This window comes from Gouania willdenowi, chromosome 19 (assembly GCF_900634775.1).
Source record: "Gouania willdenowi chromosome 19, fGouWil2.1, whole genome shotgun sequence".
Taxonomy (NCBI): Eukaryota; Metazoa; Chordata; class Actinopteri; order Blenniiformes; family Gobiesocidae; genus Gouania; species Gouania willdenowi.
Genome location: NC_041062.1, coordinates 18033027 through 18052711, shown reverse-complemented (window position 1 = coordinate 18052711; position 19685 = coordinate 18033027). Strand labels below are relative to the sequence as shown.

The 19685-nt window shown below is 37.5% G+C and overlaps 1 protein-coding gene across 2 annotated transcripts in view; it reads right to left on the bottom strand.

Annotated features, from left to right (window-relative positions):
• The window catches only part of unc13d (unc-13 homolog D (C. elegans)), a 28347-nt gene that overhangs the window by 5322 nt on the left and 3340 nt on the right, over positions 1 to 19685 (bottom strand). For both annotated transcript variants that reach the window (XM_028476475.1, XM_028476476.1), the window contains exons 4-27: positions 18705 to 18761; positions 18526 to 18633; positions 18405 to 18464; positions 17522 to 17588; positions 15682 to 15862; positions 15575 to 15616; positions 12885 to 12956; positions 12743 to 12812; positions 12549 to 12653; positions 11661 to 11750; positions 9803 to 9903; positions 9606 to 9723; positions 8099 to 8220; positions 7919 to 8009; positions 7786 to 7842; positions 7615 to 7712; positions 6478 to 6529; positions 6251 to 6381; positions 4374 to 4491; positions 4148 to 4300; positions 1300 to 1395; positions 1034 to 1240; positions 556 to 630; positions 391 to 470 (exon numbers count right to left, since the gene is read on the bottom strand). In XM_028476475.1, coding sequence (XP_028332276.1) covers positions 391 to 470; positions 556 to 630; positions 1034 to 1240; positions 1300 to 1395; positions 4148 to 4300; positions 4374 to 4491; positions 6251 to 6381; positions 6478 to 6529; positions 7615 to 7712; positions 7786 to 7842; positions 7919 to 8009; positions 8099 to 8220; positions 9606 to 9723; positions 9803 to 9903; positions 11661 to 11750; positions 12549 to 12653; positions 12743 to 12812; positions 12885 to 12956; positions 15575 to 15616; positions 15682 to 15862; positions 17522 to 17588; positions 18405 to 18464; positions 18526 to 18633; positions 18705 to 18761 — 2351 coding nt within the window. The remainder of the gene's footprint in view (positions 1 to 390; positions 471 to 555; positions 631 to 1033; positions 1241 to 1299; positions 1396 to 4147; positions 4301 to 4373; positions 4492 to 6250; positions 6382 to 6477; positions 6530 to 7614; positions 7713 to 7785; positions 7843 to 7918; positions 8010 to 8098; positions 8221 to 9605; positions 9724 to 9802; positions 9904 to 11660; positions 11751 to 12548; positions 12654 to 12742; positions 12813 to 12884; positions 12957 to 15574; positions 15617 to 15681; positions 15863 to 17521; positions 17589 to 18404; positions 18465 to 18525; positions 18634 to 18704; positions 18762 to 19685) is intronic.

Here is a 19685-nt window from a genome sequence, read left to right as displayed (position 1 = left end):
CTCAGGTTTGATCGCCCTGTAGCTGGCCACCTTTGATGAGGGTGTCGAGTGGTAAAAAGGTTGAAACACCCCCAAAGGAACACTACTGATTAAAATTTTTCCCTACTTTATTTCAGAGATTTGAAATTTTGGGAGCAAGATGTTACTGTTTTTGTGTTTTTTTTGAGCTATTTATTTATTTTATTTTATCTGATCCAAATAAAAAAAGGTTATTGTTACTTAAACTGAAGATTTATTCCAGGTCATAACCAGGATTTGATTACATGATCAATTCAGATTCCACAGTAATTCTTCCCTTTTACATTTAATATAATTCATTCTGGCCTTTTGTTCACTGAGAATAGAAGGTGTGCGTGTCCAGACTGAATTTATGCCAAGTCAGCAACTTACCTGCTAAAGTTCTCTTGAACCAGGACTTCATTCATATAATGCAGCTCTTGTTCAAGGTAACGCATGAGAGGCGCAGCAGCCTAGAAACAGGGAAAATGCTCCTTATGTAGAGAACCAAAAAAAAAGGCATCAAATGTCCAGAAACTTAATGAGTGATGGACTTACATCCTCTGAGGACTTGGAAGGAAGCCTTTGTCTGGTTGACATACTTCTGACATGGGTCTCAATGTCTGTGTTGAGCTGAAAAGCAGGACAACACTTTTGTTATTAGCTTAACATTAGCAAAAAGGTTGAAATGGGTTGAGAAAGGTTGAAATGGGTTGAAAAAGGTTGAAATGGGTTCAACGTATTAGCTGAACATCTTAAAGTTTGTCATTTGTTTGCAAGCTCCAACCAGCTGTCACAAAGTTAATGCAGTTTCACAGAAAAAAATACTCAGAACTCAGAAAGTTTAAAAGTCACAAATCACAAAAGCGATTGCATAAATCTCGTGAAGTTTCTGAACGTTTGGATAGCTTATTTGTCAAAATTGGACAAATGGTGTAGGAGGAGTTAACGACAGACCGAAGAAAACACTAGTGAGAATTGCGTTCTGCATCCTCACTAATAAAGCACAACAATGACAGCTTTCTTATTTCCGTACCTGCTTGCCAAGAGTATCCAGAGCAGATCGGATCTCCCTTCCGAGGAGGCTCTTGGCCTGCTGAAGCTGTGCTGGCAGAGTGTTGTTGAACTGGTTCTCCCCGATGATGCTCTGAGTCCGATCTTGAAGTCCTTTCCAGTTCAGCTGTGTGGGGATCCGGCTCAGCACCGTCCTCAGGTGTTCCAGATCATTCACCACCACACACAGCTGGAGAAACGTGTTAGACTCCTCTGTGTCAGGGAGCATCAGAGAATATGTTCACTCACCATGTTGATAGCCCTGCCGTGGTCTGAGTTCTCTGACAGCACCCGGACTCTTTCCTTTAGAGCGTGACAGTAGTTCACTACAATCTTACACACATCCTGAAAAAGCCAAAGAAAGAAGAGTTAGATCAGCTAGAAACAGGTAGGGCGGACATTTCCATATCACCAAAACAGAACCAGACAAAGCCGGATCATGTGCACCGCAAGCAACCTCAGATCGTTTACATAATCCGCATAGAGAACAAAGAGTTGAAGTTTGGTTATCACCTCTTTGTTTGAGGAACGTTTCCCATGGTGCCCAGAGAGCCTCACATATGTCCCTCTTCAGCCTTAGACTGTAAGTCATTTGTTCCATATGCTGTATATTTTTAACAATTTCTATCCACTGATTAAAGGTGGGTGGTTCCTTACAAAGCCAACGCCTTGTTATTGCCTTTTTGCTGGCAGCCATAATAATCTGCAGAAGGTATCTATCCTTTTTGGGTAGTTCCAAGTCTATTTTTCCCAGGTAAAAAGTCATGAAAGTATATACAAAATTGTTTTCCCACAAAATTAACTATATTATGAACGTCATCCCAAAAGGGTCTGATAACTGGGCACTCCCAAAATATATGTGTGTGGTCTGCCATATTGTTGCCACATTCTCTCCAGCAGTTAGACTGTGCATTGGCTTGTCTAGATTTTTGTTTTGGAGTTATAAAGAATCTGATCAGGTTTTTCCATAGGAAATCTCTCCACCATTGTGAAGCTGAAGTTGAGATTTGAGTCTTGATCATATTCATCCAGTCCTCCTGACCGATGGAAATTCCCGATTCCTTTTCCCATTTTTCCTTCACATAATTTGTTGAATGGCCTCTTAAATCATTTATATATCTGTACAGTTCTCCAATAATCTTTTTAAACACTTTTGTTTCATAGGCCCTAATGAACATTTGTGTGATACCTGTCATATTTGTAGGTAAAAATCCCTTAACATTCTTGTTATAATAATGTCTGAGTTGAACGTACCTATAAAAATCCTGTCGGGTAAGGTCATATCGCTCAGACATGGATTTAAAATCTGGGAATTCTAAATCATTGTGCAGAAGACAAAATGTAGTGACTCCCTGTTGCTAAGTTCTAAGTTCTGGGTCGTAAATAGGCCATATTAATACCCGGATTTCGTTCTGCATATTAAATTGTTTTACTAGGCTGGCCCAAGTGTCAAATGAAAATCTAGTCCATTGGCTCTGGGTATCATGTTGCTTAGCAACCAATGGACATCCTAGGAGACTCTGTAACGTTGTATCTAACAATGACAGTTCCATGGTTTTCCATTTTGCCACATATTCTTGGTTGCACCAGAGCATCAGTGGCCTTATCTGTGCTGCTAGATAGTAGTCATTAAGGGTTGGTAAGGCCATCCCTTAAAGTCCAAGTCCAATTGTTAAGGCACAAAATACATTTTCAGTTGCACTTTTAAAAAGGAAAGGAACTATTATATTATTCAGTTTTGCATAGTTTACTGTAAAGCCAGTAAAGGCTTCTTCTTCATTTGTCCTTTTTTTTAAAATTTCATTCAGGATTACTTTTAATTAAATTGCATTGTTTTGCATAGGGATTATTTTGACAATGAAAGACAAAAGAAAATAGTACAGTATTTTTATTTTTATTGTATTTTTTCGAAGAAAAATACATTTTGTGACATTTGTCTACAGTCTCATTTTGTAAAATACATCGTGAGAGAATCATACCATGAACCCAGTATTGTGAATTGAATTGTATCAAGAGTTGAGTGAATCGTTACATCCCTATTAATGATCCAACTATTATGTACTTAAATATTTTAGTTTTACTGTAGAATTTCATACAGCTCAGCTAAAGTCAGTGTCTCTGGTACAACCTCTGTGGTGATAAAATCTCATCATTTAAGATTCAATACTTTTTTTTCCTACAAAACAACAACAACAAAAACCCAAACATCTTCAGTGACATCAGCACACATTAATAAGTAAGAGCTTACTGACGTTAGCTAAGGTAATGTAGCCTGTGCTACCAACGCTATAAAAAAATAAATAAAGTCCTCATTTATCATTTCAAACACTTTAAACTAACTTCAAACTAACGGAGTGCTAAATAATCTATTTAATAAATTAATGAGTGAGCAGCTTCTATCTTCTGATTATTAACACGTAGCCAGATGAAGCTAGTAGTTCTACCCATAAACTGTACAAAAAAAATCCACCAAATTGTTGCCTCCATTGGAAAGTCTAAACCCAATCTGGCAACGCAGCTTCAGCAGCAGTTCATTCTCCTGTATTCTTTTTTTAAAATCTATCTATCTATCTATCTATCTATCTATCTATCTATCTATCTATCTATCTATCTATCTATCTATCTATCTATCTATCTATCTATCCATCTATCTATCTATCTATCTATCCATCCATCTATCTATCTATCTATCTATCTATCTATCTATCTATCTATCTATCTATCTATCTATCTATCTATCTATCTATCTATCTATCTATCTATCTATCTATCTATCTATCTATCTATCTATCTATCTATCTATCTATCTATCTATCTATCTATCTCCGCTGATTTCATATACTTTTCTCACTTACATTCATGCATGAGTTTATTCATGAGTTCTCTTGCATTCATTTTTTTTTCCTTGTAAAGGAAATGAAGACATGTTTATTTGAATATTTAGTTCTTTTGTTTTAATTAGGCCCATTTATTTATTTACTACGTACAATTAGATAAAATAGAAAAAATAGGGATTGTCTCAAAAGGACCGTGTGGCATAAAGCTGCATGTATTTGTTATTGTCCACCCAGCAGGTGAGCAGAAGTGCTGAGCTGACCTCTGTGAGTTTGACCATCAGTAGGAAGGCCTCCTCTGGGTCAGGCCAGGACAGCTGCTCCCACAGTCTGCAGATGGGCTGAACGCAGGCCACCAGGTCCACTGCTGAAGAACTGTGTTTGACGGGAACGGCACCGCACTGAAGCGGCTGCAGCTGGGGAACATCAGAGAGTTTCAAACATGTCACCCAACATGGCGACGCAACGTGGTGATAAAATGCCTCCTACCTGGTCCACCTGCACTGCCCTCTCCACTCGGTCCTGTGTGGTGCTGAAGGCCTGGTTGAGCCAGTAAGGAAGAGCATCTCTGAACTCTTCGTGGAGGTTTGTGAGCTCGAGGTATCCTCTGGAACACAGTTTTAAACAACATGGTAAACAGAGACACAATAAGGCAAGGCAAGGCAAATGTATTTGTAAAGCACATTTCATAAGGCATAGTCACAAGGCAACTCAACGTGCTTTACATGATCAAGAAGTGCAACAGAAAACATTCAACAACTTAAAATCTATAAGTGGGAAACTTTACAGCAAAACCACTTTGTTCAGCTTAAGCCTTCATTTAACTCTGACGCTGCTTCTCTGGTTTCGGCACTAGTTTGTTTCTCAGATCTTCTAACATCTGAGACTTTTTGAAACTGAAGTGTATCAAAGTATTTAACATCTCGATATTATAACGTTTATACTATTTTCAGCTATGGTAGTCAGTGTATCTTTGAGATATATTCAAACTTGGGGGTCAAACAACAAGCTCCCTGTTTCACTGATTTATAGGTTGTCTTTTTCTCCAACTATATCTAGAGCAAGGTAATTCCATATATGGTGATGAGCTAAGGTTAGAGATATGCAGAGTTTGCATATTTTGCAGGTACTCTATTTTTTTTTTCTAGAGTCCAAAATAAGTTATTGGAGCGTCTGGGGCCTTATTTTGTAGGTGCAAACTGAAAAGCATTATCTGTGGTTGATTGGAGTCATTGCCCTGCTAGTATGAAACACCACACAACTCTGAACATGATATGCATCAATTCATGAATATAAAGCCTAAAGCTGCAGTATGTAGAAACGTGAGACTTGTTTGGAATCAACCAATCTCGTGATCGCGCACTGGGGAGCTCTTTGCAACTTTTTTTTCAACTAGTGACAAATGTAGGGACTTTATCTCGTGTTATCGGAGAGTTTCCTGATGTTTTAGAGACTCTGACATGAGTGTACATCTCACTATCTAGTTACTGTCCTCCTCAAAAGCGGCCAATACTGTGAGCTCATTGTGGCCACAAAGCTCACAGGTGGCCACAGTGATCCCACCTGCAGGTCAGAGCACATCCACACCACTGCACATCCAGACTGCAAATTAATGTGCATGTTCTCTCCACCTTGGATAAGCTTCTCTTAGGTTTACATGCAATTTATTCCCTCTGTTTTTACTCTCCCTCTGACACTAGTATGTGGCGTAATTGTCCGATTTGAGTCCGCATGGACCTCCGTGTAGTCTGTTCCGCCTGAGTATGTTTGTGACTTTAGATTGTTGCTTCACAACGTCGGTCTTCCATTTTCCGCTTGCTTTACCGTGTAGCCGGTGTCCCTAATGCTGCAATGGAGACTTCTCCTACTGGAATATCCGCCATTGCACTTTTACTTTCAATAGGACGTGAACGCTCATTGATTTTAGTCAGGCAGCCAATAGTAATGCCCCAAAACAGCTCATGGAGCACTCTGTTTTTAAAAAGAGCTCTGATTGGCTGAAAAGGAGCGTAACGCTCCTGGATTTCTAAACTTCATATACAGAGCCAAGAGAAGGAGCAGAGGTCCAGTGTGCCCTCAGAACACTTTGGATTACAATATACTCAAGGTTAGTATGAGTTTTTCATCAAACGAAGCAAAAAACAAAACTTACATACTACAGCTTTAAGTTACAGTATAGCAGTGTTTCTTAATGAATTGAAAATGTTTTTCAGACTTCAATTATTTTTTATTCAGCTTTCTATCAGAGTGACAGTAACACAAAGGTTTTGATTTGATTCATAATGATTATTATTATTACTTATCAATATTAAATGTCCTGTTTAATACTCCTGTGTTGTACTACAGTGAACGATGACATTGCTGACCTTTTCTGTAGGAAGGCCTTGTCTTTGTGGATGGCCTGTAAGCTAAGGTAGATAGGAAAGAGACTGCTGGCCAAAGACTGATCCATGCAACCCTTAAACAAGGATAGGGTTCCTCTAACCTCTGTAGCAAGCTGATGAGGAGGAGAACAAAAAGAACCATCATCAGAAGAAGACAGAACCAATAGGAAGAAAGGAGTTTAGATTGACTCATGTGACTTGCCACTTACCAGGGAATCAAACTTCTGATAGATGACAGTGAACACGTCAACTTGGACAGCACTGTGTGGGAGGGGAAAACACGATGGCACCATATTATTTAGATTTCCATGTTTTAGTGAATCTCATAGAATCAAAGCTCCACCCCCAACCATCAGCTGTCAGGTTTGTACAGTTACATTAAACCTAAACATTAAAGGTAGGGTCCTGTTCAGATAGACTTTTTGTTATTATGGGTGAAATTGCCATTACATCCTTAGAGTTGTCATTTATTATGTATTCAGATAAAGAAATGAAAAGAGTCAGACTTCTGTAGCAGCTGTAGTTCTGTAAAAACTCTGACCAATCCCTGCCATTCCATTTGAATGGAAAAAACGAGGGCTGCACCAATACGATACTGGTATTGGTCCAATACCGCACCAATATACCATATCATATACCAGGAACCGATACCATCGCATCCAATGGCTTTGAATGGTGGCCTGTCATTCGTGTTGTATTGTTTGTGATTGGCCGAGGGGGCATTTTTGAAATGTCAGTTTTACAGTTATATTTAAAATAATTTTTAATCTAATATTTAAACTTTTGTTGTCAAAAGCATAAAATTAAATAAAATCGGTCTTCCATTTCATTGACTTTTGCTTCATAGTTGTTTGTGTTTGTGGTATAAAAGTATCGGTATTGTATCGGTTTGGGAAAAGGATGCACGTTCAAGCTTGTGGGGGCGTGGCTTTGGACGGAGCCCCAACATTGAGCTTACAGGTACAGGAGGGGGTGGAGCTTAGAGGAGGTCTTGGTAGATCAAATCATACTAGCTTTCCAACATTGCGGACTGCACCTTTAATGGCCTAATTCACTAAAGGTTTGTGTTGAGGCTAAACACTTAGAGATTGATTTACTACAGGTTTGTGTGTGTGAAAATGGACACTATGACAGCAGATGTTGCAGGTATTGGTATTATAAAATCATGTAATAATGTTATTTAAGTGCTAATGACTCTTAATGAGTCTGTTAATGTTCCTTGGTTGCTCTGTAGCACAGTGCACAAATACATATATACATGAAAGGTTTTGCGGTACATACAAGTTGCATGGGTGATTTATTATTGTATGTTATATATTTTTTAGATGGTTTCCTTTATTCCTCACCTAACAAATACTCTGTTCCAGACATCTTTGTTGTGCTTCATGTCTTCCTGTACTTCTCCAATCAGCCTGAGGAGGGCGCTCCCAATTTCCGCCTTGTCCTAGATATCAAATATATTCCACCATGTCAGAATAATTCACCACTAAGTGAACCAATGACATGTATTACTTTACCTTAGTCATGGGCTGGTGTAAACCTTTTTTGATGGTGAACCATTCCTGTGTACCTGTCTAATGTAAAAGTCCTGTTTTAAACACTGAAAAAGGATGATATTGTTTACTGTAACCGTGGAGCAGGATGACTGACCTGCACAGCATCAGTGACCTCATCGTGAAGCTCAAACTGAGCTGGGTTCAGTTTCTGAAAAGCCTGAGTTTTACAGATTTGGACCAAAATCCTGCAAAGAATGACATTTGTGACTTATTTCATAAGAATCCTTGTATTTCCTCACAACTGCTTGGTTTGAAAGGTTGAATCTTGGTGTACCTGAGCAGTGTGTGTAATCGAGGAGTCGCAGTGTGAGTTGGAGGGAATATGTCTCTGTATTTGGCCACCAGGGATAGTCCGTACTGCAGGAAACCATGAAGGGAGTCTCCAAGTTCCTGTTTCTGGAAACAGAGTTTAAAACCTTTTCTCAACCCAAATCACACAAACCAACCCTATGATAAGCTTTTATTTTTATTTATTTATTTTTTTTAATTTAATCTAGAAACGTCAACAAGTTTGGCAGTGACATGTTCAAACACATTTTTGACCAATGAGATCTGTTGGTTTACGTCACATTTTCTAGCACTTTGAGGTGATCATACAATGCATATGGTCTACTGCAAAAACAAGGCTCAGTGGATGAAAAGAAAATTATTTACAAAGAATTAAAAAAATATATATTTTGTTCAAAATTTTTAATTATTTTTATCTTACATACCAAATGTATTATGTTGTAGCTGTTATGTTTATGACTACTTTTTTCACCTGACTAAAACTAAAGCACAGGAAGGACGACTAAATCTATGATTAAGCTTCTTGGTAATGCAAATGTTAGCATGCTGAAGCTATTATGTGTATTTACGTCATCGCACTTCTTGTTTTTAGTGATACTGCTGAAAGGACATTTGGTAAAGTCAAGCAGCGGATTAGACTTGATGATGCCTGGCTACAATCTGCCGTGTTTACGTGCATGCATTACATGTTTGTTCATTAACATGCACTGTCCCAATCAAATAACTGAATAAATAAGTAAATAAATACACTTACAAAGAAGAAAATGTAGAGTTATGGCTTTAAAAACTACAAAAGAGGGTTAGGGCCACTGAAAAAACAAACAAGGTCCAACATTTAAAGTCAGAATTATGTGATGAAAACAGAATTAAAGTCAGAATTCTGACTTCATAGTCAGAATGATGGATTTTCATACAGTTTTTTACATTCGGGGAGTGTCACTTTAGATTTATGGCATGGCAAGAGTATACAGCAGGCTGGCGTAACATATTTAGGTGGCTTTTTACGTGTTCGAGACATTCCAGAGGAAGCCATTTCTCTATTACATGAGAAAAAGGTGAGTGAAAGTTATGTTTTGATACTTTTATAAGTACGTTTGAAGACAAAAGCCTTAAAACATTTCAATTCAGAATTCTGACTTTTTTCTCAGAACATTTAAAAAAACAAAAATAAATTAATATATACACTATATATCCATCCATTCATTTTCAGACCCGCTTTGTCCTATTTCAGGGTCGCGAGGGGTCTGCCGGTGCCTATCTCCAGCTCACAATGGACACTAGGCGTATATGTATATACAGTATACATTCATTTTTGTTTGATTATTATATTGGACCTTGGTTTGGATTTGTTTTTTCAGTGGCCCTAAAAACAGATTGCTGACTGGCTAAAATGTTCAGTATAAAGATAGTGGGATTACAATGCTTTACAATGAATACATGGAATGCATGGGGTAGTTATGCTAAAATAAGCAGTCAGAGGGATTTAAGCTAACCTGTTGATGTGGCAGCTTCTGCTGATGCCAGTGGTATTCTATACTGGTGAGCTGCTGAAACAGAACGGACGAGTCCACCTCCAAACTCTGGTACAGCTTGCTGTAAGCCACCCACTTTCTGTCAGAGGTAGAACCAGCAACGGTTTGAATTTACAGGCCATCACAATTAGATGGATAGATAAAATATTGGTGCTCACGCCAGGTCTTGAAGAAAAGGTGAAAGGTCATTCTGTGTCGCGTAGAGTTCAAGGAGCACCTGAGCCTCACCACATAACTCCCCTCTCCATGGCACGGAACTCTGAGCCGAACACATCAGGAAACAAGCATTGGAGAAGAACATCAGGTGTTAGGGGTATGGCAGTATGTTGAGTTAGATTAAAGTAAAGCATGTTTTAATCTCTGGTTGGATGTAGTGATTCCATAGTCTGCCTCTAGAGCAGAGATGGGCAACCTTTACAACAGCAGGGCCACAAAAATATGATTTTCTGATCCGAGGGCCACATTATCAACATTCATGTCAGCATTTATAACAATGGCACATCTGAGCATTAACACAGGGGAGAACAATGAGTTTGTGTTGTCATTTCATGTGTTTTTGGTCATTTATTGTCTTGTTTTTTGTGGTTGTTTTGTGCCTTTTTCTCTCATTTTACACTGTTTGTTGTAGTCCTGTGTGTTTTTATTGATTTTTTTGTTTTTTTTTTTGTTTTTGATATGAGACCGTTTGTGTATTTTTGTTGTTCTTTTGTGATTTTGGAGACTTTTGTGTATTTGTTTCCTCCGTCAAGTGCGAAGCGCAGAAGCGGCGTCGCTGCGCACGAAGCGCAGAGCGGTAAGTTTATGTTTTACCCTTTGGTTGTCTGTGTGTTAGCAAGATAACTTGAAAAGTTCTTAACGAATTTGGATGAAACTTTCAGGAAAATTGATAAATGGGACAAGGAACAGGTGATTACATTTTGGTAATGTTCTGGCTCCCAATATATATATATATATATATATATATATATTTTTTTTTTTTTTTTTTTTTTTCTCCCATCCACACTGTGGAACTTCTTGTTAATGATGTCATAGGTTATCTCTGAGTCAACAGCTCATAGTTGACAGGTAGCCATGGTAACACAGCTCAATGTTGATAGGCAGTCATGGTAATCCTGGTTTACCATGTTACCGTGATCGGAGCGTGTTAGCTGAGCTTGAGCTGCTTGGAGGGGGTCTGCGCTCTCCGAGTGCTTTTCTAGTTTTCTATGATTTTGTTGTCATTTTGTAATCTTTCTATATTGTTTTTTTATTTTATTTTGTTGGCGTTTTGTGTGTTTTTGGAGTCATTTTGTGTGTTTATGTTGTCCCGTGTATATTTCTGTAGTTTTCTATGCTTTTTTTAAGTCATTTTGTGTTTTTACTTTGGAGGCCGCTCAAAATTAGAGCAAGGGCCTAGCAATAACAATAACATAGCATAAGCGTAGCATTAGCATTAGCCTTGCATTAACATTAGCCTAGCAATAACATTAGCCTAGCAATAACATTAGCATTAACCTAGCATTAACATTAACTGCTCTATTTATATTCTACTTTCCAATGTTGTCAGTGTATTTAATTTTCATTTACGTACCCCCTATGACAATGTGCGTATCCCTGGGTTTACCTGTACCCTACTTTTGGAACCTATAGGCTCTAGAGCATTGGGAGTTTTATTATTTTAGTGCAGCCTTACTTGCACAAAGAAACAATGACAGATGCTTTTAATAGATTTCTTTAGGCACATAAATGCAGGTTAAGCGACCCAGGAAAGAATAATAGAATTCTTGAGTTACAGATTTATTTTGAATTTTGAATCCTAGAATATCCTTTTGTAACCTATAAAATGTTATTTCAGAATCTTGTTTTTAACATATTAGTGCTGAAAAATCACTTCTTTGAAAACCATCATAAATTGGCCTGAACATAAAAGGACATCTCAAGTAGTTTTAAGACTTTGAATTTCAGAGATAAATAAAATAGAAAAAAACCTAAAGAAATCAGGAACTAGATTTAAGATGTAAAGTATGTGATTTTTACCTGTTTGGAGATGTAGGCCTGGACAAACTGCTGCAGAATCCCACAGTAGTTTGTATAAGCATCTCTACCAGGGCTCAGTGTCTCGTCTCTCTGTCAGTCGCACAAACACATTAAATCACACATTATATTAACATCAGCGTTGGGGTCAATTACATTTTTCAGTTACAATTACGTTTTCAATTATCCATGTTCAATTACAAATCAATTGCGATTACAGTGACCAGCATTTTTTTTTTTACCAACTACAATTAAATTATGATTATTTTTTTATCCTTAGAAAGTCAATTAGAATTACTAAAGAACAATTACAATTACTCAGCCTGAAATAAAATAAAACCTTCTTGTTAGCTTTCTGTTAGCATCTCTTATGATAACAGGTCCTAAATCAGCTGTAAAATACACTAAAAACAAATATCTATCTAATTTATTTCCTATCTATTGGTTACCTTGTTCCTAATCAATGCAAATATAGGTTTTAATATTTTAATCTCTGAGCCTTTTTTGTGTCAGCATACCCCCTTTTTTTTAAATGGGAAAATTTGGGAAAGCTTGACATGAAACATATTTTATTAATTGTTAACTACATACTGTAGAAATGTAACATGGTTCCCCAGTTTTGGTTAAATTATAATTGACAATTTTTATATAATTTTTATTGCAATTACAATTACAAAGTTAATTATCTAAACTCAATTACAAATTGATTACGATTTTATAAATTCTAATTCTAATTATGCTATAATTGTAATCAATTTTCAATGATGCGACTTTAAAATTGTTCTTGGAATATCATTTTCCACACACTTGATTCCATATTACAGTCCAGCATATATTTGAGGACAAATAATATCAATATAAACTAGTGTAAGCACACTAAGAATGTTTTACAGTTTTGTGGATGAACTTGAGGTTGAGGTGACACTTCCCACGGTCTGGGTACGTCTCTGTTCTGGGTTCTAAGTTGTACCAGTTGTCTTCAGCACAGTGGAGGTCCTGGGATGGCAATACAAATTATATTATATTAACTAAAAAAAAAAAAAAAAAATGTTGAAAAACTATAGGGGAAATAAGAGCATCTCTACCTGCAGATTCAAGATAACGTTTCCCAAAAAGTCATCTGTGCCTTTTTCCTTTTTCGCATCCTTAAGCATCCTAAACAGGCAATAACAGGAGCATGAGTCAGCTTTGTTTACTCAGCAGTGGGAGAATAACTCAGTGCTTTACCTCTTTAAACTGGTAAAGTTGGATTTGATCTCCTCTAATTTCTGAGAGAGCGAAACTTCTTCATCCTTGTCCCTGCAATTTGAAGAAAAACAAACAATCAGACTGGATTTCCGTTAGTGAGTGACATCCACGGACTACAAAGTGCACATAAAGCAACAGAATAGCCTAAATTCCCAAATCTTTACCAGTTTAAACCAATAATTAAAATAGTATTTGTTTAAATGAAACCTTATTGCACAAAGAAATGCTGGTATTCACTTTTTTCCCTCCATTTTTTAATTTAAAATAATGTACAATTTCTTGGCACTGGTAATGTCCCCTGTGATTTTTTTAAAATTAATTACATATCAGCAAGGCTAACAACTAGGGATTTAACGATTAATCGTAAGGCAGTTAAAAATCGATTCATAGGCATCACGGCTGACATCGATTTTCTGAAAATTGAATCGCAGTACAAGTGTAGGCGGCGGGCGGAGTCTGCTAATACTTTCTTTCTGGCCACCTTCTACTCTTAAATATGTTAATAAATGATTCATTACCCCTTTAGCACCGAAAGAATATCTGTAATATTACTTGAATATCTGTAATATCTATTAGCTCTGTCTGCTAGCATAGCTTCTCTTCTTCACTGCAAGATATCTGCATGCCAACCGACCACTGTGTTACCAGCGCCCTCTGCTGGTCCAAACAAATATGACGTAAATCATTGCAATCACGTTTTTTGTTTTTTTTTTTTAAAGTCCAATTGTTAAGGCACAAAATACATTTTCAGTTGCACTTTTAAAAAGAAAAATAACTATTATGCAGTTTTGCATTGTTTATTATAGAACCAGAATTTAAATTAATAGGCTTCATTTTCATTTGTATTATTCCTTTATTTATTTCATTTAAGATTTATTTTTAGTTAAATTGCATTGTTTTGAACAGTTTATCAAGGAATTCTTTTGACAATGAAAAATAAAAGGAAAATAATACAGTATTTTCTAGTTTTTTTCCCAAAAAAAAATTTGTCTACAGTCCCATTTTGTAAAATAAATCGTGAGAGAATCGTATCGTGAACCCAGTATCGTGAATCGAATCGTATCAGGAGTTGAGTGAATCGTTACATCCCTACTAACAACACAAACATATTCATGGTAAGGTTGACAAACATTGGGAAAGCAACACATTTGTCTGGGAAGCGTTCTCATGTCTCTTTAATCCAGCCATAGATGACTAAAATGTTAAAAAATAGTGAATAAACAACACATTTATTTCATCTTCTAACTCAGTGGTTCTCAACCTTTTCAGCCCCTCACCCCCAAAACAACGGTGCCAGAGACCGGGAACCCCCACTGTAGCTGAAGGTGGTTGAACACAGACATGAACATTAAAGAACAGTCATGTAGAGACAGGACCATCTATAAGGGGAAATAAAGGGGAGAGCTTTTTGGGGCTCATCCATGAAGTCAACAAAGCGATGGTCCATTGTTCTATGAATCTGTGATAACCACATTTATTTATTGATCTGAATAACATCCACTGTTATCCAGGAAGTTTATTATTATTTGTGCATTCGTATATAGTCATCTTAAAGACATAAATCCTTGTTTTAATCAGAAATAAATACGGGTTAAAAGTGACAAAAAAAAATACTGGAAAAGTTGGTGAAATGGGGATTTTAAAAACCACAGAAATTGATTAGAATTTGCAATTTAGAGTGGACAAAAACATGCAGAAAAAGTGGTAAAAAAGGGTTTGAAGTATCAATATTGGAACAATTAGTTTACCCTGGTGGTAACATTTTAGTTTAGGGAACACCTATTAACCATTACTGAGTTGTTTATTAGCATTAGTAATATACTGGCTCTTAAATAGTCATCATTTAGTACTTATTCATGTCTTATTAAATACTTATTAATGCCTTATTCTTATTAATGCCTTATTATACACTTAATGGCAGGCAGTGTCACAGTCAAAACAGAGTTAGGGTTAGAGTTAACGTTAACCCAAACCCTATTAGGATTGTAATTCATATACAACAACTTCCTTACTTACTACTAATTAGTAATATTTCTGAGGTTATTGAAGGAAAACTCTTAGTTAATGGCTTACTGGTTGTATAATAAGTCAATATGCTACTAATTTGCAAGCTAATAAGAAACTAATTAAAGATTAATAAGTGTTCCCCAAACTAAAGTGTTGACAAACTGGGAAATAATGGGCATGACAAATCGTGAATGTGGTTAAATTGTCAAAAATATGCATGAATAATGGTGAAAAGAGGATATCAGTGACAATAATGGGTCAACATATGTGATATTAGGTGGGAAAAGTGGCAGAAAGGGTTTATAAGTGCCAAAAAAAAATGCCTTGAAAGTGGAAAACAAATGAAATTTGATGGAGAAGTGTCAGGAATGGGAGTAATATAGCAAAAATGCATTAAAAGGAGCAAAAAATGTGAAAAAGTGATGAAAATAGGTTAAGATATGGCAAGTTTGATGTAGTTGCAGAAATAGCGTAAAGATTGGCAAAAATGGGCTCAAATTATTACAAAAAATCTGATTCCTGAGGCGTCTGGCAACCCCCCCCCCCAATGTCTCCTGACCCCAAGGTTGAGAACCCCTGCTCTAACTGACCATCACTGATTTTGGTAATAGTTAGATTTGTATCTTAATATATTTCAAAAGCAGGCAAAGCAGTTCACTCACCACATTTCAAGGTGAAAAGTAGCGCTGATGTCTTCAAACTCACTACAAAAAAAAGTGTTAAAGATTAAATAATGATTCAGTGGAACAAATCATAAACTTTGACTCACAGTGTGTAGCTTTGGTTCCAGATGGGGTTCAGAGTCTGTTTCTTTATATCCGTTTCGTAGATTTTGTCACGTGATGTTGCGTCTCTTACTACTGATTTAGAGATCTTCGCTTTGTTCTGACGCGTCCGACTCTCCTGCTCATTTTCCAGAATGGTGAGGAGACAGTATGGGTCACTGAAGCCTGTAGAGAATGTATACCAAGGCGTCTGGTTAGGATTCGCCTGACCGCCTTCCTTTAGAGGTGTATCAGGATGGGATGTTGTCTGAAGACCTGCCTGCTTGCCTGGAAATAACTTGGTATCCCCAATATATGGAGGATAAGTAGGGAACCAGAACGTCTAGGAACCCTTACTTTCAATAGTGTGACTGTGACTTATTTTGGATAAAAGATACTATTGGGGTTGACTAGACTTATTTACCGATGTTGTGAGTCAAAGAGTGAGGATTAGGGTTCGGGTTGGACAACTTCTCTCAATGAAACTCCCAAAGTTGGTTCCAAAACTGCTTGTTCTAGTGTGGACAACCAAAGGGTTCTGCAGACAGTGAAACATTGATAGGTTGGAAGACATATGGAAGAGAGGGTCCTAGTTGTGGGTAACTATAAAATCAGTACTTAGAAATTTACCCATTAAGAGAGTTGAAAGAGTCTCTTTTATGTGGCCCTGGTCTGCAAGTAAGGTTTGGATGACCATACAGAGAAGGGTTTATAGCTATAGGTTTATTCTCATAACCTTGCCCACAAGATGGATTCTCCTGGTGTTCACAAACACCAGGAGAATACATCTTCTGCTGTTCCCGCCTTTGCCTTTCAAATCTGACCATTATGATTGGTTCTATAGAACCAATCATAAGGCAGTGTTGTGGTTTAGGGCGAGATATCCGGTTGTGACGAAGGCAGAAGTGCCAAAGCAAAACTGGCGCATGCGCAGCTGCGGGGAGAGGAACTAGCTGGGCTATCGCTATTCGCATAGCTCTGAATCAAATTAGAAAGATGTCGACGCAGGAGGATGGTTAACGAGCCTTTAACTCGCATACTCGAGTTGCAAAAACAGCAAAAGTCACTCAACGACATAATGACCACAGCATTACTATCCCAAAAGAAAGTTTTCACCAGCGGAGCCTTGTTGTTGTTGTAGCAGCGTCTCTACGGCGCATGCCGATAACGACATCTTCATTTGTTACCATATGATTAGCTAAAACAAATCATGGTGGACAGGAGCTTCGCCCAATCAGCTTTAAGCATTCTGTTCATGTCCCTCCCTGCTTCCGAAAGGATTCGCCAGACACAGATTCAGATCGATGTGGAGAACTCGAGTTAGAGGGAGGGGCTACACATCAATCTGGCTCTTGCCAGGTTTTTATTCTCATTCTTTCTTCCAAACTGATGCCATTGAGTTTCTTCAATAATATTTGTTTCCAGCTGTGATTAATTATACTTTCATAATTGTTTGAAAACTCGCGGAGAAAGTTTCTGCTGAAAATACATGAACTTTCTGATTTTCAACATTTCCCTTGACGCGTGTCTAGGTTTTCCTTGCTTCCAATATTCAAAAACACATTTTCATTAGACTCTACATTGTTCATACAGAAGTTGCATGGGTTTGGTTGGTTGCCTTTGAAGGTAAGTCTAATGATGGACCGCTATGTGTTTGTGGTGTTAGTCTGACTTCACCCTGAGTAGGCTTGGCCAGGCTCCAGCTATAGAATCACTGGTTCAAATGCTGGGACTTTCATTTGTTTTTATTAAGTAACCTTTTTAATCAAGTATAGAAATACGGTATTGAATAGTTAGAAAAGCTCATATGTGTTGTCATGTTGTGGAGGTAAAGCAGACACTCACCACTCACGTCCTTTCCCAGGATTTCTTTGGCTTCTTTCACAGTCACCATGAGGCAGTAAACTGGGGGCTGGTCAGGAAATGGAGAAAATTCACTTTTTGTATTCTCAAATATGGCTGTGACCAGGGTTGAGGTCAATTATAATTGTAATTGTGTAATTGATAATGAATTACAATTATTACGTAATTATAATTGTAATTTAAAAATACATTGGTCTTGTAATTGTAATGAAACTATAATTGAGTATAGATAATTGACTTTGTAATTAGAATTACCATGAAAATTATATAGTTGGGAACTATATAACTTGGGAACCCTGTTATAGTTTTATGTACAGTTCTATACATATGTAGTAAACAATTGTTAAAATGTGTTTCACATCAAGCTTTCCCACATTAAACCATTTCAAAAAATGTAAACGAAGGGGTATAATTGACACAAATAAGGCTCTGAGGCCCACACTAAAAATATTAAAACCTATATTTTCATTGGTTAGGAACCCTAACAAGGTAACCAATAGATAGAAGAGAATTTAGATGATATATATTTGTTTTTAGTGTATTTTACAGCTGATTTAGGAGCCATTATGCTAACAGAAAGCTAACACAAGAGGAAGGTTAACGTTTATTAGGTTAATCATTTTAAACTCAGTAATTGTGATTAATTGAATTTTAGTGAGTGAGTTGACTTTCTGAGGATAAAAAACATATTGCAATTTAATTGTAATTGGAAAAAAATGCTGGTCACTGTAATCGTAATTGAACATGAATAATTGAAGACATGATTGTAACTGATAAATGTAATTGACCCCAACCCTGGCTGTGAAAAACACATGAATAGGGAGATAATGTGTTGGTAAGTCACAGACCATTTGACCTTTCTTACCTCTGTGCTCTTGACTCTCTCCATCAGACTGTTGTGCTCTGACTCTGACATCGTGAAAGCCTGGAGAAACGTTCGAAATCACCGTCTGTAGTCATTCATGAATTAAATGTGTGGTGTTTACCTCTTTGATGAACTGATGGAGCTGTTTGTCTGTAAAAGCCTCAGCTGATGAAGGTCGACCCATGGTGTGCATGATGGTGTACAGCAGCTCTCTGTACAGAGGCTTTAGCTTTGAACACAAGTTACACTAATTAATGAATAAAACTGATTGATTAATGAGGTGGAAATAAATGAAGTTACCTCCTGTTCTTTGTGTCTTTGTGCTTTTTCCTCTGGATTTTCATCTTCTTTAACATTCTGCACAGGATGGTTTTATTATTATTTCTCTGTGCTGTAATTATACCTATTTGCTCTGTTAGCTACATTCTATCTTTTCGCGTGACGTCAGCACTTAACCTATCAGCACACACCGCCATTTTAAGAGGGGTATGCTTTTGCTTGACAACCGCCATTGACCGCTGACAACACAATGGAGATCTTGCAGTCTGACAGATTTTTATTGTAGAATGCCCAAATCCTGCGTAGTATTTGGCTGTCATAACCACGCCTGGCTGAACGAAAAGATATCATTTTACAGAATACCTACAGAAAAAGGCCAGAAATGGAAATTATGGATCCAAGAACTGAGGCAAACCAACGACGACGGAACTACATGGAGCCCAAAATCAAAGTGGTCGTATGTTTGCAGTAGACATTTCGTTAATGGTAGGTTGTGTATTTTGGGGATCTAACTTCTTTCTGACTGATTTTCTGACATCGATTATGAATTAGCCTACATTTAAATTGTAAATTATTCAGTAATGACTGAAATGTCCATGGCTAGTTAGCTAGGGCTAGGCCTAACTAGAGGGCTTTCATGCCGGGTTTACATCTATCTATGATGCTTTATGAATATAATGTTTGCCGTAATTCTTGACACTCTTAACACCACTTAACGAATCGGAATAGAGTTCTGAACAGAGGGTGTCGGTTGTTGGCATTCGCGCGAGTCGTGCCATTAATCTTAACGCATTGTAACAGGCAAGGGTGGACTGGCATACGGGGACAGCAGGGATTTCTCCGGTGTGCCAGGCCGCCGGTGGGCCGGGCAGCTGGGTCGGGCCATGAGAAGGAGAAAAAGAAAGCGGGAATAAACATATCTGTTAAGTATCCCATTTTGGCTGGAAAACTCCCGTATTTTACCCCTCTTTCCCGCCATCGTCCCGTATTAGTATTTTTCCG